The sequence below is a fragment of the Barbus barbus genome, assembly GCF_936440315.1.
Source record: "Barbus barbus genome assembly, chromosome: 4".
NCBI lineage: Eukaryota > Metazoa > Chordata > Actinopteri > Cypriniformes > Cyprinidae > Barbus > Barbus barbus.
Window position 1 is genome coordinate 18809511 of NC_136732.1, and position 16115 is coordinate 18825625.

Here is a 16115-nt window from a genome sequence, read left to right on the forward strand (position 1 = left end):
AGGTCTAAAGAACAGCATTTATTTGAAATCTTTTGTAGCATAAATGACTTTACTGTCACTTTTGATCAAATTAATTCTGAATAAAAGTATTAATAATTTTTTTTTAAAAAGTCAATTTTCTCCATGTAAGTAGAGCTAGCATTTATTACCCAATTAAAAAAAGCTGCCCAGGAGCATTACAAAGTCAGCCACCAAGTAGATGACTTTCCTTAAAGAGATGTTGGCAAAACTGAAGATGAAAACAAATAGTGAACTTCAAAACATACTCAAATGAGTGTGTGTTGAATATACAAGCATGTTATTTGACCAATTTAAGAGGTCACATGCAATAGTGACTGTTAAGGCAAAACAACCTGCCACTGCACAAAAAGTGTCTACATTTAGCTGGTGGCATGTGCTGATTTCCCACCCTGCTCTCCTCACTAACAGGCTTCTTCTCGCATTCCTTTCCTCATGCTTTTGAGGTCATTACTATGAAGATGAGGAAATTATTAAGCTTCACAATGTCAACAGTAGCAGCTATTAAGTGAGATTGCTGATTATCAAGTTAGCTGATTGTGGACATTAAAGAGCTACGATTAGAGTGATATCAAAAAAGCAGCGAGGAGCAATCAAACTGGGGCAATCGTTATTTCAGCAAAGGCGGGTGGTGATTAAACCTACCGGGGTATTCTGGGATCATGCCAGGTGCTCACGCCAGTCTGTGTGTGCAGAAAATAGACTTGGCCCTGCACGGTGGTCCTTTGCTCTGCATTAGAAAAGAGAACAGGCACATCAAGAGTGAATGAGCCACAGCTAACTCAGACGCCAGTTTACACGTAACCTGAACGAGCGGCAGGGCTACTGAGCTTCCAGTTCTCGCACGGCACACAGCTAGTGTGGCATGTCTAGTCGGAGATTTAATTACACTGGCGCCGTCCACTGGTCACGGCAGAGGACTCGACCACAACACCAACAGGGTCAACCATGGTTACACTCCAATGAGGGGCTTTACCACAGCCGATCCACCTGTGTAATGCGGGCCGCAGAGCCAGAGTGAATAGACTCCTTTCAGAGCTCAGTCTCTCCAGTTCAATGCACTTCAGTAGCCTCTACCCTGATCGCTAAGCTGTATTAGTCTCTATGGACTCCAGCATTACTGTGGGTAAGAGATCAGGTATACGCACTAGGGATGTGAAAAATGACAGTTTTATAGTTAAATATTTATATAAACCTGTTATTGCACAAAACTGACAAGCCCTTAAAAAAAAACAGTGACCTGCAGATTATACATAATGATAGGAAAATTGCTCGCACCAGGCAATTTGAAGTGTACTGAAAAATGTGAACGTGTTATAAAAGCAGTGCTCTGATGGCAGGCACCAGTGGTGTTTTTAAAGCACCGATTGCTAAAACAATCAGATTGGGTAAATTTCGCTAATCGACCATCCTGACCCATTTCTAACATGCTCAATCTTACCGTAGCCCTCAGGGAGGTCGGGGGACTGGTGTCCGTGTGGTCTGTTTTGGGGGGTGTGTGCATGCCCTCGGGAATCTTGGTTTCTGATGCGTTGTGCTTGGAGCCGTTGCTCCTGATTAGGCGACTCAAGTGCACGGCAGTTGCCCCCGCCAGCGGCTCCTGTTGGATCTGTGTATGGCATGGGCTCCTCCATGAAGCAGCTGAGAGGCCGCCCGGGCCCCGAGTCTTCAAAGACAGGCCTGAAACATACACATATATACAGAGCAGGTGTTAAAACACATACAGCCATACCAGCATTTCACTGCGTCTTGGTATTGATGATCAAAACAGTGATGAACTGTGAAACTAACAGATCTTTAGGAAGCTCCAATAAAGTGCTTTATCTGGGCAGGTAGCCAGTCCGTGCTAAAAAACAAAAAGTGCATCCTCTAAGACAAAAAGTTGACTCACCCTTCATTCTCTACCAGTCCTCTACAGTCGACCACAGGCCCTCCACTGCCAATTCTGTCTCTGGTCTGCAGACTCACTACAAAAATAAAGAAAATGGTTAAAGAAAAGTAATTTAGTTCAAAGACTCTTAATTTAGTCAAATACTGATTCAGCAATTTAAATTTTCACTAGTTTGATAGTAGACATTTGAATTTAGACACTTCAATGACAAGAAAATTACAAAATAAAACAAACGAATAATGCTTTTCTCAGAGCTAACTTTACTTTAATGAGCCAAATTTCATCTTAAATGTTCTGAATGAAAAAACTCCACTTGTGTTATCTTTTTTTTTAATAGTCACTAAATTTTTGTTATCTAGTGCAAATACATAGTTATTTCAAAAGTGTCGCTGAAGTAGCTATATATATATTGGGCCTACCGTATCTGACAAATTCTGTACAAGATCTACCTGCAGTGTTTAATACTTACCAACGATTTGTCCACGGACAGCATCACTGTCAGATGGGTTCAACTTGCATAAGTCTAAACGCTGGTCTGATGGTGAGATAGATAAATGACAAGATGTAATCAAACTTGGCCATCAAACTTTTATAGACTACAGAGACACAGCTTAACACAAATTTAGTGAAGACATGTAACGACTGTGATACAGCACAATGAAGAGATTACGGCAGGCTATAAAAGTACCACACTCACAGCCTGTGTCTTTTAGTCTGCTGATGGCATTGGACAGGAGCCGCACACAGCCTAAGAAACCCGCACCCTGCTTCTTATGGATCTTCTTGTGGTTCCATACGCTAATGGTGATGGAATCGGTCTTCCCAATATACCTGTGGAAAGACTCTCTTTAGCAATTTCCTCCTTTTAAAATCACTAGCTAATAATCTTTCCATTATTTTAAAAATTAACTACATGGCCGAAACTGCACAACATCATGAACACCACTGAGTACATAACAACAATTAGCCGTGAGTAACTTTAGAGGAATTTGCTCACAGGTCGTAATGCTGATTCCACTTGGGGTCCAATGTGCTTTTGACCGTGTCTGTAGAGTGGCATTGACCCGAGCCATCAACCACCACTTTGGCGAAAGGATCAGGCAGCCCTGCAGCAGAACGACAGTGTGGCAGGAAGATAAAATAAACAACAGAAGACAAACTCGGCCGTCACACACTGTCCTCACACTGCCCTTTGAAAAAAAAAATGGTTACAATCTGGACAGCTAAGCAGCTTCCACAATGACAGCTGCTAAAATTTTGATAGACTGCAAATGTTTGGATGGCTTTACAGATCCCCAGACCAAAAATAATGACCATGGAGCTACTGACTTTCAATTGCCAAATTACAGAATCGCTTACACAAAGTCATTTTACATGCACTTTTATTTTTAGTTATATACATTAGGATGTGTTACTAGTTTTTTAGTATAAATTTGTGTTCCACCTTGATCCTGTCAATCTATTGATCCTGACTGTATTTGTATACACTGGAATACACTATATGACTCCTGAACAGATTTTAAAACACTAGACATCATACAAAACATACTTGCATAGAAACATGCCTCATGACAAACAAAAATAATGCATTCTAAAATATTAAGCATATTGACATCATCTGACTGGATGAAAAAAAAGTGCCCCTTATAAATAACGTGATTTATCTGTAAAATCTGTCAGCTACAAATGGCCAATATCTGTAGTCTGGCTCTGACTTTTGGCAACTTGTATCAAATCCTCAAGACAGCAAATCTGGGCAAAAGTGTGTAGCATATTCCAATTTTACAAGTTTCAACATGTCACTGACCTTACACATTCACACCCAGGCAAAGTTCACTCTTAAAAATGATTCCACCTTACAATTGGTTGGCATAGTGTACTGTTAATGTATATGCTTAAAAATAACCAACAGTATCTTTAAAACATTTGTTTCTGAATATTTAACTCATAAAAATGAGATTGATTTGTTAAGATGTTTGATTCATTACAAAAACCAGCAATTTGCTCGAGAATCAGACAATATGGGTTAGATGAAATCAAATAAAAGCGCATATCAAAGTTTTCCAGTCTGTCACCAACAGTAATGAGATTTTAAATTACTGTCATAAATGTTTATTTTTGTGTCAAATTTGCAATCATTTTAGGTGCAGTCTGGAGTCCTGTATTATGTTGTATAGTCAGACTTGGCAATGCTTTTTGCTCACTGAAAGGACAGTCTCATGCTCTGTGGACCATTCATTCAGAGGCACGAAGCTATGAAGAGCAATTCCACTGAAAGCATTTCAGTGAGTGGGAAAAAATTACTACTTAAAAATTCATGCTGCATCTGTTGTGGAGCATTAATGCTAATAATTTAATGTATAATTATCAGGGACAACTGGTCTTGTTTTGCCTGTCTTCGTCATACATTCTCGTGTGGCCTTTTGTTATACGAGAAGCATAATGGACATGGCACAGAAACAAGATCTATGCACGCACACCAGGCATTTGAATAATATGTGGGACACACACTGATGAGGCCAGTGGGGCAAACAAGCCTGTCAGTCAGAGCAGCTGGGATGGAGAGCCTAGACTGCAGAACAGTGAAGTGTGCTCAATGCTATAGTGGGTGGAATCTGATGAGGAGCCACTGAATGAGGATGTGAATTCCCCCAGTGATAAAAGCAGCCAGTGGGCGGCTCTGAACAACTCAGAGGAGAGAGGCACTAATGTGCCAGAATCACAAATGGTTCATACAGCCATTTCTGAGGGGTATTCAAAGTCGATTAATAGTTTACCCAAAAGTGATATTTCAAAGTCTTTTAACTTTTTTGTGAAACACGAAAGGTGAACTTGAAGAATATCCTTGAAACTCTTTTCAACATAAATGTGAATTTACATTCAAACTGACAGTTAATGAGTGTTGTCAAACTCCAAAATAAAAGAAACCGTATCACTTAAATGTTTCATACAACACATGCTCTAAAAATTCATGGTTTCCGAAATCATTTGATAGCTTTGTGTCATCCTTCCACCCAAACTCGCCTTGGCGCATTAATGAAAGTTCAAGAGAGAAGTAATGACATCCAATTTGTGAACTGAATTGTTCTTTTCAATTTAATGGTTGATCTAATTCACAAAATTGGTCTGAATGATTTTAAAGCAGTTTAAAGCAGTGCACTGCTGTATCAAGAATTAATGACTTCAATTTTAGTCTTTTACTTTGAAAAAGTTATCAGAATGACTTCAGAAGACTTTGAAAATAGTCCACAATTAACATGGACTATTGCTATAATGCATTTATGGCATTTTTTTGTCTGTTTTTGAAGCTTTATTGCCCAATTTATTGTAATTACATGGAAAAGAGCAACAAGCACATTATTAAAATATTATTGTTTGGAGTGACATGAAGGCCAGTAAATTGCAAAATGTCAAGGAACACTCTTTTTTTTACAACTCCCCTAGGAGTTAAACAGTTGAGTTTTACCATTTTCGAATCCATTCAGCCGATCTCCGGGTCTGGCGGTAGCACTTTTGGCTTAGCTTAGCATAGATCATTGAATCGGATTAGACCATTAGCATCTCGCTCAAAAATGACCAAAGAGTTTTGATATTTTTCCTATTTAAAATTTGATTCTTCTGTAGTTACATTGTTTACTAAGACCGACGAAAAATGAAAAGTTGCGATTTTCTAGGCCAATATCGCTAGGAACTATTCTCTCATTCCGGCGTAAAAATCAAGGAAGGAACAGTTCCTAGCGATATTGGCCTAGAAAATCGCAACTTTTCATTTTTCGTCGGTCTACACGATGTAACTACAGAAGAGTCAAGCTTTAAATAGGAAAATTATCGAAACTTATTGGTCATTTTTGAGCGAGATGCTAATGGTCTAATCCGATTCAATGATCTATGCTAAGCTAAGCCAAAAGTGCTACCGCCAGACCCGGAGATCGGCTGAATGGATTCGAAAATGGTAAAACTCAACTGTTTAACTCTTGGGGAGTTGTAAAATGACACTATTTTTTTTTTTTTAAAGTGGAGTGTTCCTTTAAATTTTTGGGGTGAACTTCAATGTACACAAAGGATTGTGAAAAAGGAGGTGAAATGAGGTATACTTACGAAAGAAGTCTTTCTTTGCCAGATTCTTGGCACATAATACTGAAAGAGAAAAAAAAAAATTCATTATCAGCCCAAATCATTCAATAAATCAACAGATGCGCCACTTACAAACATGGAAAAAAAAAATTAAAGTCTGATGCATTTAGAAGCTTTGCTGCTGATGTGAGCATGACTGAAAACAGTATTTATCTGCAGAGATGGCTTTAAAGACAGAGCTGGGCCTCATTCCATTAACTAACTGACATGATCAGGATCCCTTTCCTCTAGTCCCCCAAAAGGGGCCACTGGGGCCGTCCAAGCACAACCTGCACAGAATAAATCAGACAGACTTCCTCTCAACGCTGTTAGTCAGCACCCCAAATCCACAGCTTTCCCTTGGATATGTAAAGCTTAAGCCATCTGTCTGAGAGGTTTTTTTTATTTTGTCTTGGCTAGCCTTCTCTTAGTGTGAAAATATCAAAGGTCATTCTGTGTTAGGATGCAATGTGATTTCATGCTTTTCAATGGGATTTGGCGCACTTAAGAGAAGCAGCATTTGTGAATAAGGTTGGTGTCAGCTCATGTTTGACATGCTGTGGTGTGAAACGGAGCAGGTGTGGTCAGCAATATTCATCTTCTCAAAAATGCACTGTGTACATAGGGGACAAGGCAATAGCAAACCAATGACCTGCATCATTTTGGACAAGAAAAATGTACACAACAGTGCAAAAGCCTAAACTGCACTGCAGTCACAGCACAACAGGAAGCAGTGGAGCATCATATGCAGTGCAGCTTGACAATGGTTGATTTGTAATTGTCTGGTTTGAGTGAGTGTTGCTGGACAAACAGAGGAAGGCTGTGTCCTACCTCTAAAGAGAGTTTTTCATTTCTCCCATGAGGTCACAGGACTAATTCATGCATGCTGCTGTCAGAACAGGCACAGTACAAATGAAAGCCGCATAACACATGACATGGTAAACACAACTTTGCCTGGCAACCATCCAATTTATGAACATACTAATAAACATTAAAATGGTTGCAATCTGTCCCTTTCACCACTTTACATGGTTACCCAAAAACATTCATCTGACAGCTGAGTAATGTTGCAGAAATATCTTTTAGGTCCAATCGCTCAGATCACCTTGTTCAGTGGGGTTGTGGTAATTACATTGGGGAACTGTTAAAGGGTCAGTGTGGCCAAAAATGAAAATTCTGTTATCCTTTCATGATTCTAAATATGTAGAAAATTTTTATGCGCAAAACAAAAAACACATTTTGAAAAATGCAACACAATGAAAGTCAGTGGAGTTCAATATTGTTTTGGACCCCAATGACTTTTATTATATGGACAATGCAGCTAAAAATATTCTTAATAACATCTCCTTTTGAGTTCTGGAGGAATGTTATACTAGGGTTGGACGTTATGACCTAAAATCAAAATCTCAAACTGAACATTTTACCTTAAAAACAATTATTCCATGGTCTGTCTGAATACTGGATTCTGATTGGCTGGCAGGTTTGCAGTAAAGCAGTTTAATGCACAGGTAGTTCCAAGTCAGTTTAATCACCGTTCCATATTAATGCCTTGCTTTAATTGATGCACACTAACCAGCACGCATCACTTGCGCGCACACACACACAGAGAGAGAGAGAGAGAGAGAGAGAGAGGTCGGAGATCACTGATTGCGCTGCACACAACCACAAACTTGTCGTCAACGCTTCCCCGTAGGGATGGGTACTGAGAACCGGTATTTTTTTGGACCGTACGTAATTGGGTCAATACCGGACTACCGGTAAGCTTCAGGACAAACAATACTGTTATCGATACTTGCGTTGTTTTATCTCCGCTCCGTATACTTCAATGTTAATGATGAATTAGAAGCTGCTGCTTGACATTTTTCTTCACTGAATTATGTGGCCGTCGTTTGCTCGATGTACCTGTGATATCCGTGTGCATGTGCGGTGTGTGTTTGCGATCAATCAGTGGCGACAAGAGTGAAACGTTCGAAAGTGTGGACTCACGTTACAAAACTAAGCGACACCAGTGTCAGATGCAATATATGCAGTAGTGTAATAGTGAACAAAGGAGGCAACACCATTAATATAATGAAACATTTACTAACAAAACACAACATCCACCTCAAGCAATGCACTGTAGCCTATTTACTATGTCTCCCGGATCCAGCTCCAACTGCAACTCGCGAGACACATTCACATCAAACGTTGATTCAGCGGTAGAGTTACACTCACGAGAAGAGACACTGCACTTATTCGCAATCACATAAGTACATTATTTGCATGTGCTTTAGTTTAAAGCCTTGCCAGTTAAACATTTCATTCATGTGCTGCTCTGACGTGCGCTTACTCAGAGTGTGTACACTGAAGCCCGGTCAAACAGCACATGATTACTTCGTTATCTTAGTTAGCGACTGATTGTGCTAATACTCTCAAAAACACACAAGGTTTACATATCAACGCAGTTAGTTATGTCTAAAGTGAAAGTAAACCGAGAGAAACAGATGCGTGCAGCGCTTAAAGGGACAGATGCTGGCGATTTTCATTAGTTCACCCAAAAATTAAAATTCTGTCATTATTTACTCACTGTCATGACTCATGTTGTACCAAACCTGTATTAATTTTTATTCTTGTCCTGAACACAAAAGAAGATATTTCGAAGAATGTTGGTAACCAAACAGTTGCTGGTCCCCACTGACTTTGATAGAAAAAAAATATATAAGTCACAGGGGACCAGCAACTGTTTGATTACCAACATTCTTCGAAATATCTTCTTTTGTGTTCAGGACAACAATAAAAATGAATACATTCTTCAAAATAATTTTTATGTTTAACAAAAGAAAGAAACACATTAAGGTTTAAAACAACTTGAGAGTGAGTAAATGATGACACCATTTTAATTTACGGGTGAACTATTCCTTTAAATGTAAATAAAATAAAACACAAAGAGAAAAATAACTCCCTGCCCCTGACTGAAGAACTTTAATACAGTGGCTAATATTTAGCAGTAATAAAATAGCTTGAAATTTTCAACAACTTTTTATTCATAACATCTTTTTGCACCAAATAGTATAGATAACAGTATCGATAAGTACCGGTATCGATAAGCAGTATCGGTATCGATAAAATGTAAACGATATCCATCCCTACTTCCCTGTGATTTTTATTAATAAAATAGCCTAGACACTAGATCACTACATTATATTCCTCAGCAACGAGGTGGTAAAATCGCTGTTTTTGAAGTTTGTACTGTAAATATGCTCAACTATTAAAGGTGGGGTATTGTTTTCTAATGAAAGAGTGCATTTCTTTATTTTGTGAGTTTAGAATAATTGAAGGATTTCTAAGTAATTATTTATGATTATTTATTGAATATTTCGGACAACTGCAATCAAAGCACACATTTCTTGAAATGAAAGCGTTTTATGAAAAAAGTGACATTTCAGTTTTAATGTAAAATGGATATTTTCATTTAGTAGTAAATCTCCATCACCTGCTTTCAGATGGAGCAGCATTTACTACACAGAGCCGTAGTTCTCTGACAAACTATGCAAAAAAAAAACATATATATATAATCATTATAAAATCAAAGAAATTGTTTCGCGATAATGACAGTTGTTTGCATAGCTTCTAAGTAAACTATGGCTCTGTGTAGTAAATTAGGGCTGCACGATAAATCGAAGTGAAATGGAAATTGCGATTAGACAGAAGCTGCAATTGTCATAAGTATCCTTTCAGTGAAGCAAGGTTCTGTGATCGGTAGTAAATCTCCATCCGAAGGCCAGAGGGTGCTCTCGCGCAGAAACTCGAAATACGCCCCACAGAAGAAACCCAGGAAATGCCTATAGCGGTTGCTGAATACTACAACTACTATGGCCTCGAGTACCTTATTGCTTTTATAAAACAGTTACCACACAATAAAAAAATATTTGTATTGAAATGTTACTTTTTTTGAAGCAAGTTAGTTAGGGTAAATGTACCTATTAAGCTCACGTACCCATTAAAGGTGCCATAGAATGAAAAACTGTCTTTACCCTGGCATATTTAAATAATAACAGTTCTGTACATGGAAATGACATACAGTGAGCCTCAAACACCATAGTTTTCTCCTTCATATGTAAATCTCGTGATTAAAAAAGACCACTGAAAAACAGGCGAATCAGAACATAACACCGACTGTGACGCAACAGTCGGGATCACTACGCCCCCAACATTTGCATAAACCCGCCCTTGTTCTAAGCCGGCCGAACCATCAGAAGCTCTGCAGGTATTGTAAATAAACAAGCGCGGACAACAGCGAAAATAACAAAATAAATGTTATGTTCCAGGCCGTGCAGGGGGTGTGAAGTGCAGGGATGGGTTGGTGTCTGTATTCAGAAAGGCACAGAAAGCAAATAACGCGAGCCACTAAAGGGACATGGTTAGCTCCTTGCTAGCGGTAGCCTGTTACAGTACATACGATTTCACTCTCAGTAAGGAGAGATGAGGATGATGGCGAATGACTTACAGATCCTGAGCACCACTGACAAGCATCTGATCTTGTGAAATGTGTGGTAAGTACTGTTGCTCCATAATGTAAACATAGTTTGTGTGATCGCGTCTCTTGAAAGTGAAACTATAACGCGATCGATGGATCTTTCAAAGGAGTTTCAATGCCTCGCATATTAATAACGGCTCCCTGATGCCCGCGTTTTATATACAGTATAATTACCCGACGATATAACTGCCAGAGAAAGTATTTAAATATATATTTTCCTCCCTGTGCTTCCTTCTTGCTGATGAGCCGTACTGTGAAACAGCCAATCACAGCAGAGCTCATTATTATTCATGACCCTGCCAAATAAGCCAATAACAGACCGTTTCATTCTAGGGGGAAATCCTAGGGTTGTAAATGGACATGTAAAATTGTTTCTGGAGATTTTATGCCCTTACCTAAGCCACATACCTTCTGTGTAGATATCAGAGAACAATTTAAAATACTGTATTAATGCATTCTATGGCACCTTTAAGCACACTTCCATTTTTGAAATCAGCATATAAAAAGAAAAAATAATTTATTATCCTACTTAACCAATTGATATGTTTGTTATATATACCTCCTGTAATTTGAAGTCAATCAGATCATTGCACACTGAGATATGAGTCTCCATATGTTCACACTGCCTGGCGGCCATCTAGAAAGCGGTCTAAAAACTTTCACCAAAAGAGGAGCCCCGTAAATGTGCTTTTTTTTTTTTTTTTTTTTTAGATGTTTAAGCCTTTATTTTGGGCAATTTTCACTATTTATTGTAAAATTAAGAAATTACTGTTCAGACTTTTGTATATTATATCCTGGAACTTGGATGTGGGAAATAATTACATTAGATCCAAAAGATAGTTTTAGCAACACCGCACAGATGCTACAGAACACAGTTAGCTGACTAGCTGTATAAGATTGTGTGCTACGCTAACATTACTTCACAGGCTTGTACTTTTACATTCATAATATTATAAATTGACAGTTTATTGCTGGTCTGTCGTTTTACAGTGCTGTAATTTTTAAAGATTTCATATTATTTTAAGGTGAGCTTAAAGGGTGCACTATGAAAATCACACAGCTTCAGTGTGACATCAATAAGAAAAAGTGTAATTTTATAGATATTGTTAATAATAGTTGTTCATATTAAAATATGTATGAACTTAATACATGACCTAGAATATTTATTTAGCAAAAATCCTGTCATTTTCATAAATATTACATGAAATTTATGAAAAATTGTTGCTGCTCCCGTTAAGCTCAGTGTGCTCTCTATAAGTTCTTCCACATTGAACATTATGTAAATACTTCAGAAACAGATTTACATATAAACTGATGGTTGTCACTTTAAGTTGAGTTAATCGATTTTCTATGGATTCTGTCGACTCAAATCTGCAGACTGGCTCTGATCTTTGGCGACTAGCATCAAATTCTCCAGACTGTAAATCTGTGGAAAATCAGGGCAGAAATCACGTGTATTCCAGCCACGAGAGACTATAGATAAGTTTACATCCATTTAATAAGAGGCTTCATAATGAGGCTAGTTTCGGTGTTCATCCCCATGAATTAAATGTTTTATTTGATTTTTGAATGTGTTACTTAGCTGAACGTGGACTAGTCTAGATGCTGCAATGTGCTTAGATGACACTTCACTATGAATATATAACTGATCAACTTGAATGCCTTGTTGCTTGATTTTATTGTTCTGCTTTTTTTGTGATTGATTTGTACCTTCAAAAATATATATATTTAAAATCTTTCTTTAAAAATTTTCCTTAAAATTAACAAGAATTTTTAATAAAACGATGTGAGCTTAGAGGTGTGCTTAAAGGGTACAAAAATTTACCCATTAAACACATTCAAAACATTTTAATGTTTATCTTAATTGAAATGCTTTTGTCATTTAAAATAAAATTAAATATTTTTGTGTGAGAGATTCATATTTTATTTTAACTAGGGATGCTCCGATCAGGATTTTTGCAGCCGATACCGAGTACCGATTTCTTGTCATGGTGATCGGCCGATACCGATGCCGATTCTAATGCTTCAAGCTTTATATAACATATGTAATAATATTATATAAATAATCATAAAAATGATTCCTTATACAGTGAACATTTTAATATTCCTTTAAAATGGTGTTTATGCATAACATTATATATATCAGGGATACTTAATATAAGACAAAAATAAATGCAAACAAAATGTCTGATGCAAAAAAAAAAAAAAAGAGATGGGCTAGGTCTCCAGTCGCATTTTTATAGCCTTCAGACTTGACTTGACCTGAAATGACTCCAGACTTTATTTGATTCGAGGAAAAGGACTTGTGAATATTTTAAAAGCAACTCGAGTCTTTTATCCTTAAATACTTCTATAAGTGCATCCGCACCCCGGCATCCATCCGGACTCCGAGCCATAACAGCAGCACCATTTTAAGTGAGCGGCGCATCAAAACAGCGGAGCGGATCACATTACAAGCGCTCCGGGTTGTTTATGGTAAATATTTTTCAGTGCTATATCCTCGTATATTTATCTAAAGCTAAACACGCTTTATTCAAGCCCTTTCAGCTCTGTGCGCTTTCTCTCTCTGGATGCGCGCCGGTGCCAAGTTCAAGAGCTGCCGTGGTTATTTTAACAACAACAGAAACACGGTGAGAGGCAAAATTATAGATTACTTTCACTAAAATACAGCAGAAAAAACAATGCTGCAAATAGTTATTTTTCTTACTATTTATCTATCTATAACTTATGACTCAAACCAGATGTAACAAGACGTATATGACGTATAGCAAGACGTATATATATATATAATTGTTAGATGGCTAGGTTGGAATTTAAACTTTGAAACTGTTATTCTTTTCTGCTCAAGATGAGAACGTTTTGATTATCCAATGTTAGAGAGAGGACAAAACAAATAGAAACATTTAAACTTCAATATGGCGAAGTCTGATGTAACTCATAAGGTTTAATGCTGTCCAATATAAGACTGAAGAGGAAAAATTTAAACATTTAAACTACTGAAAGAACAAAACGGAGTAGTTTCACGGTTATCCATGGGTGCTGCGGATAATCCGCGGGTCGGGTAATAAAAAAATGCATTCTGATTATTTGCGGGTGGGTCGCCGGTGGATAAAATAAATCATAAATTATGCAATATTAACTACATTAAAATTTCATTTGTGTGTGTGTGTTCGCCTGATCGGGACGTTGCATTGACAGAAACGGTGACATTCCAGATAAAGTTTAAAAGGAGTAAAGCCTCTGTTAATGCTGTTGAGTAGGCTAATATTGCCAAAGAAAATATTTTGTTTTATTAATAAAGGTTCATAGAGCGGCCGCGATCAGCTCCGGTGCCAAAGCCTGCGCTCCGCAGACGTGTGCAGTGATCTCTAACATCACTGAATCTGCTGTTAAAAATTAACCATACATTCATAGTATCATAATGCAAAACATACAGGACATATAGCAAATTTTTCATTGTTTCTTGAAATGTCATAGGATTTTCACACTGGTGATGACTGCATCATATACGCCGCCACGCGTTGACGTCATCAAATTGTGATCGGTACATGAGATCGGCCAAATGTATGAGTACCGATCGAGTCATAAAATGTGAATATCGGCCGATACCGATCTCTGGCCGATCGATCGGAGCATCTCTAATTTTAACATAACTTTTTGTACTGAAACCAATATCCTGTGCACTAAAAATGTCTCACTGTAGATTTTGGAGAGCTTAATAGGTACGTTCACCCTAAATGCTGTCCTTCCGCTAAAAAATAGTTCCTGACAGCAACTGTAAACGGCAAGAGAATGTTCCAAACATGCCTCATCTAATGGAGCTTAAATAAAAACAGAATAGGAACTCTTCTTATCCACGGTGTCATTTATTTTTTTTAAACCATATATGATATTTTCTCACACACATACATCTGCTTATCTCTCAGCATGAGAAAACGTCTGTTTTCCGTCTTTAATTTTAAAATGGACCGATTCACGGCACAGCGCAAGTTTGCAAGCGTCATTACAGTGTAAACTGATGGACATACAGAATCATACCTGAAACAGAAAACTAATAAATTCAATAATATTCCCTCCTCACTTCGGAAACTGTAGACTTCCACACAGACGCTCACACACACCAACACATGTCTGCATGAGAAGCGTTTATTAGATGGGGAAGGGCGGGGTCTCAAAATTAAATATGAAGGATGCAACATAACGCAAGCAGGGGTCACTCATACTTCATTAAATAAATAACAAACAGTTAATTCTGCAGAAATACATAATACATGAAACTGTTTTGATGCTATATTATTGATTGTTTATGTTGCTAAGGGTGCTGCTCAGTGATTCACAGAACCGTTGGGTGAAGCGGTCATAGCCATGCTATATTGTGAATAAAGCACAGCTGCTAACCAATCAGAATCGTGGACTGGAACTAACCGTATAATATATTTAATATATAAACATTACATTTTTCTTATATACATACACATGCATGTATTTGTATTTTTTATACATAATAAATATACACAGTATACACATATAATGTAAACATTTTTTTTTAATTTTGGATGCGATTAATCGTTTGACAGCACTATTAAATAGGCCTACTACTGAAAAGAACATTAAAAGACCTTTTTGACTGGTTCCTGTTGATGATAACAGAGGCATCTTTCCTTGATCCCAGCGTGCACATCAAAGAAAAACATGCTAGTGTTTCTGCTGTTAAAATCAGGATCCTAGACAAAAGCAGCAAAGACTGCAAAAAGCACTTGTATACTTTTCTTTTATGTATTCTCAGTGTCCCTGCAGAAAGCTTTTTATTTATTAAAATCCACCTGACAATACAGTGAAGGGAAACTGGCTGAAGTTGAGAAAAGGTAGCCAGGAATCATGCAAGCTCAGCCACTAATTGGTCTATGCTGAGGTTTTGTGCTGCCCTAATGCGTGGTATAGTTTATGCCCTAATAACGAGCCGAGAAGACAGGATCTTCAAAAGAGAGCTGGAAATTCATGGCTGTGGACAGAAGAGCCAAACGGCATACCTCTGTTAGCACCCACACACAGCTCCATGACTTGGGGACGGCACTGCCTCATTAACTGCGAAATTCATCTCAGCATTCACAGGGAGAGATGAGAGTGGGGGGGGGGGGGGTGCCTCCATCATGTGTTTTAGCCTCCATCACCTCCCAATAACTGGTTATACTGTAGCAACCCATAACCCAAGTGGAGGTGACGCGATGCATAAGAGGCTCAGATCAAAGTCGGCAGGTATGACGGAGCTGAGGCAGATCCCTCAGGAGCGACAGAGGTGTACATACAGCAGTCACATAGTAATCAAATATACATGTGGCAGATATTTCAAAGCTTTACCACCCTAGCTTCCCTTTAGGAGCTTTCCACAGCTGTAGTCATGGAAACAAAGGAGGAAGGGAGACAGAAACTTTGCTGGCAGACACAACTTTCATCATAGGCAGTCAGGGCTGTAACATCCCCTCCATTTAAACCAATTAGTTCACATGAGAGGATCTTTTTGGCTCAGAACAGTTGATTTTTTTTGTTCTGTTAATTAATGTACAAAAATGTCAAAAT

At 38.1% G+C, this 16115-nt stretch overlaps 1 protein-coding gene across 3 annotated transcripts in view; it reads right to left on the minus strand.

Moving 5' to 3' along the window:
* LOC306868964 (E3 ubiquitin-protein ligase SMURF1) overlaps positions 1-16115 on the minus strand; it is a 49951-nt gene that overhangs the window by 13012 nt on the left and 20824 nt on the right. For all 3 annotated transcript variants that reach the window (XM_079415461.1, XM_079415463.1, XM_079415462.1), the window contains exons 2-8: positions 6008-6046; positions 2907-3015; positions 2607-2740; positions 2379-2444; positions 1910-1985; positions 1460-1698; positions 664-748 (exon numbers count right to left, since the gene is read on the minus strand). In XM_079415461.1, coding sequence (XP_079271587.1) covers positions 664-748; positions 1460-1698; positions 1910-1985; positions 2379-2444; positions 2607-2740; positions 2907-3015; positions 6008-6046 — 748 coding nt within the window. The remainder of the gene's footprint in view (positions 1-663; positions 749-1459; positions 1699-1909; positions 1986-2378; positions 2445-2606; positions 2741-2906; positions 3016-6007; positions 6047-16115) is intronic.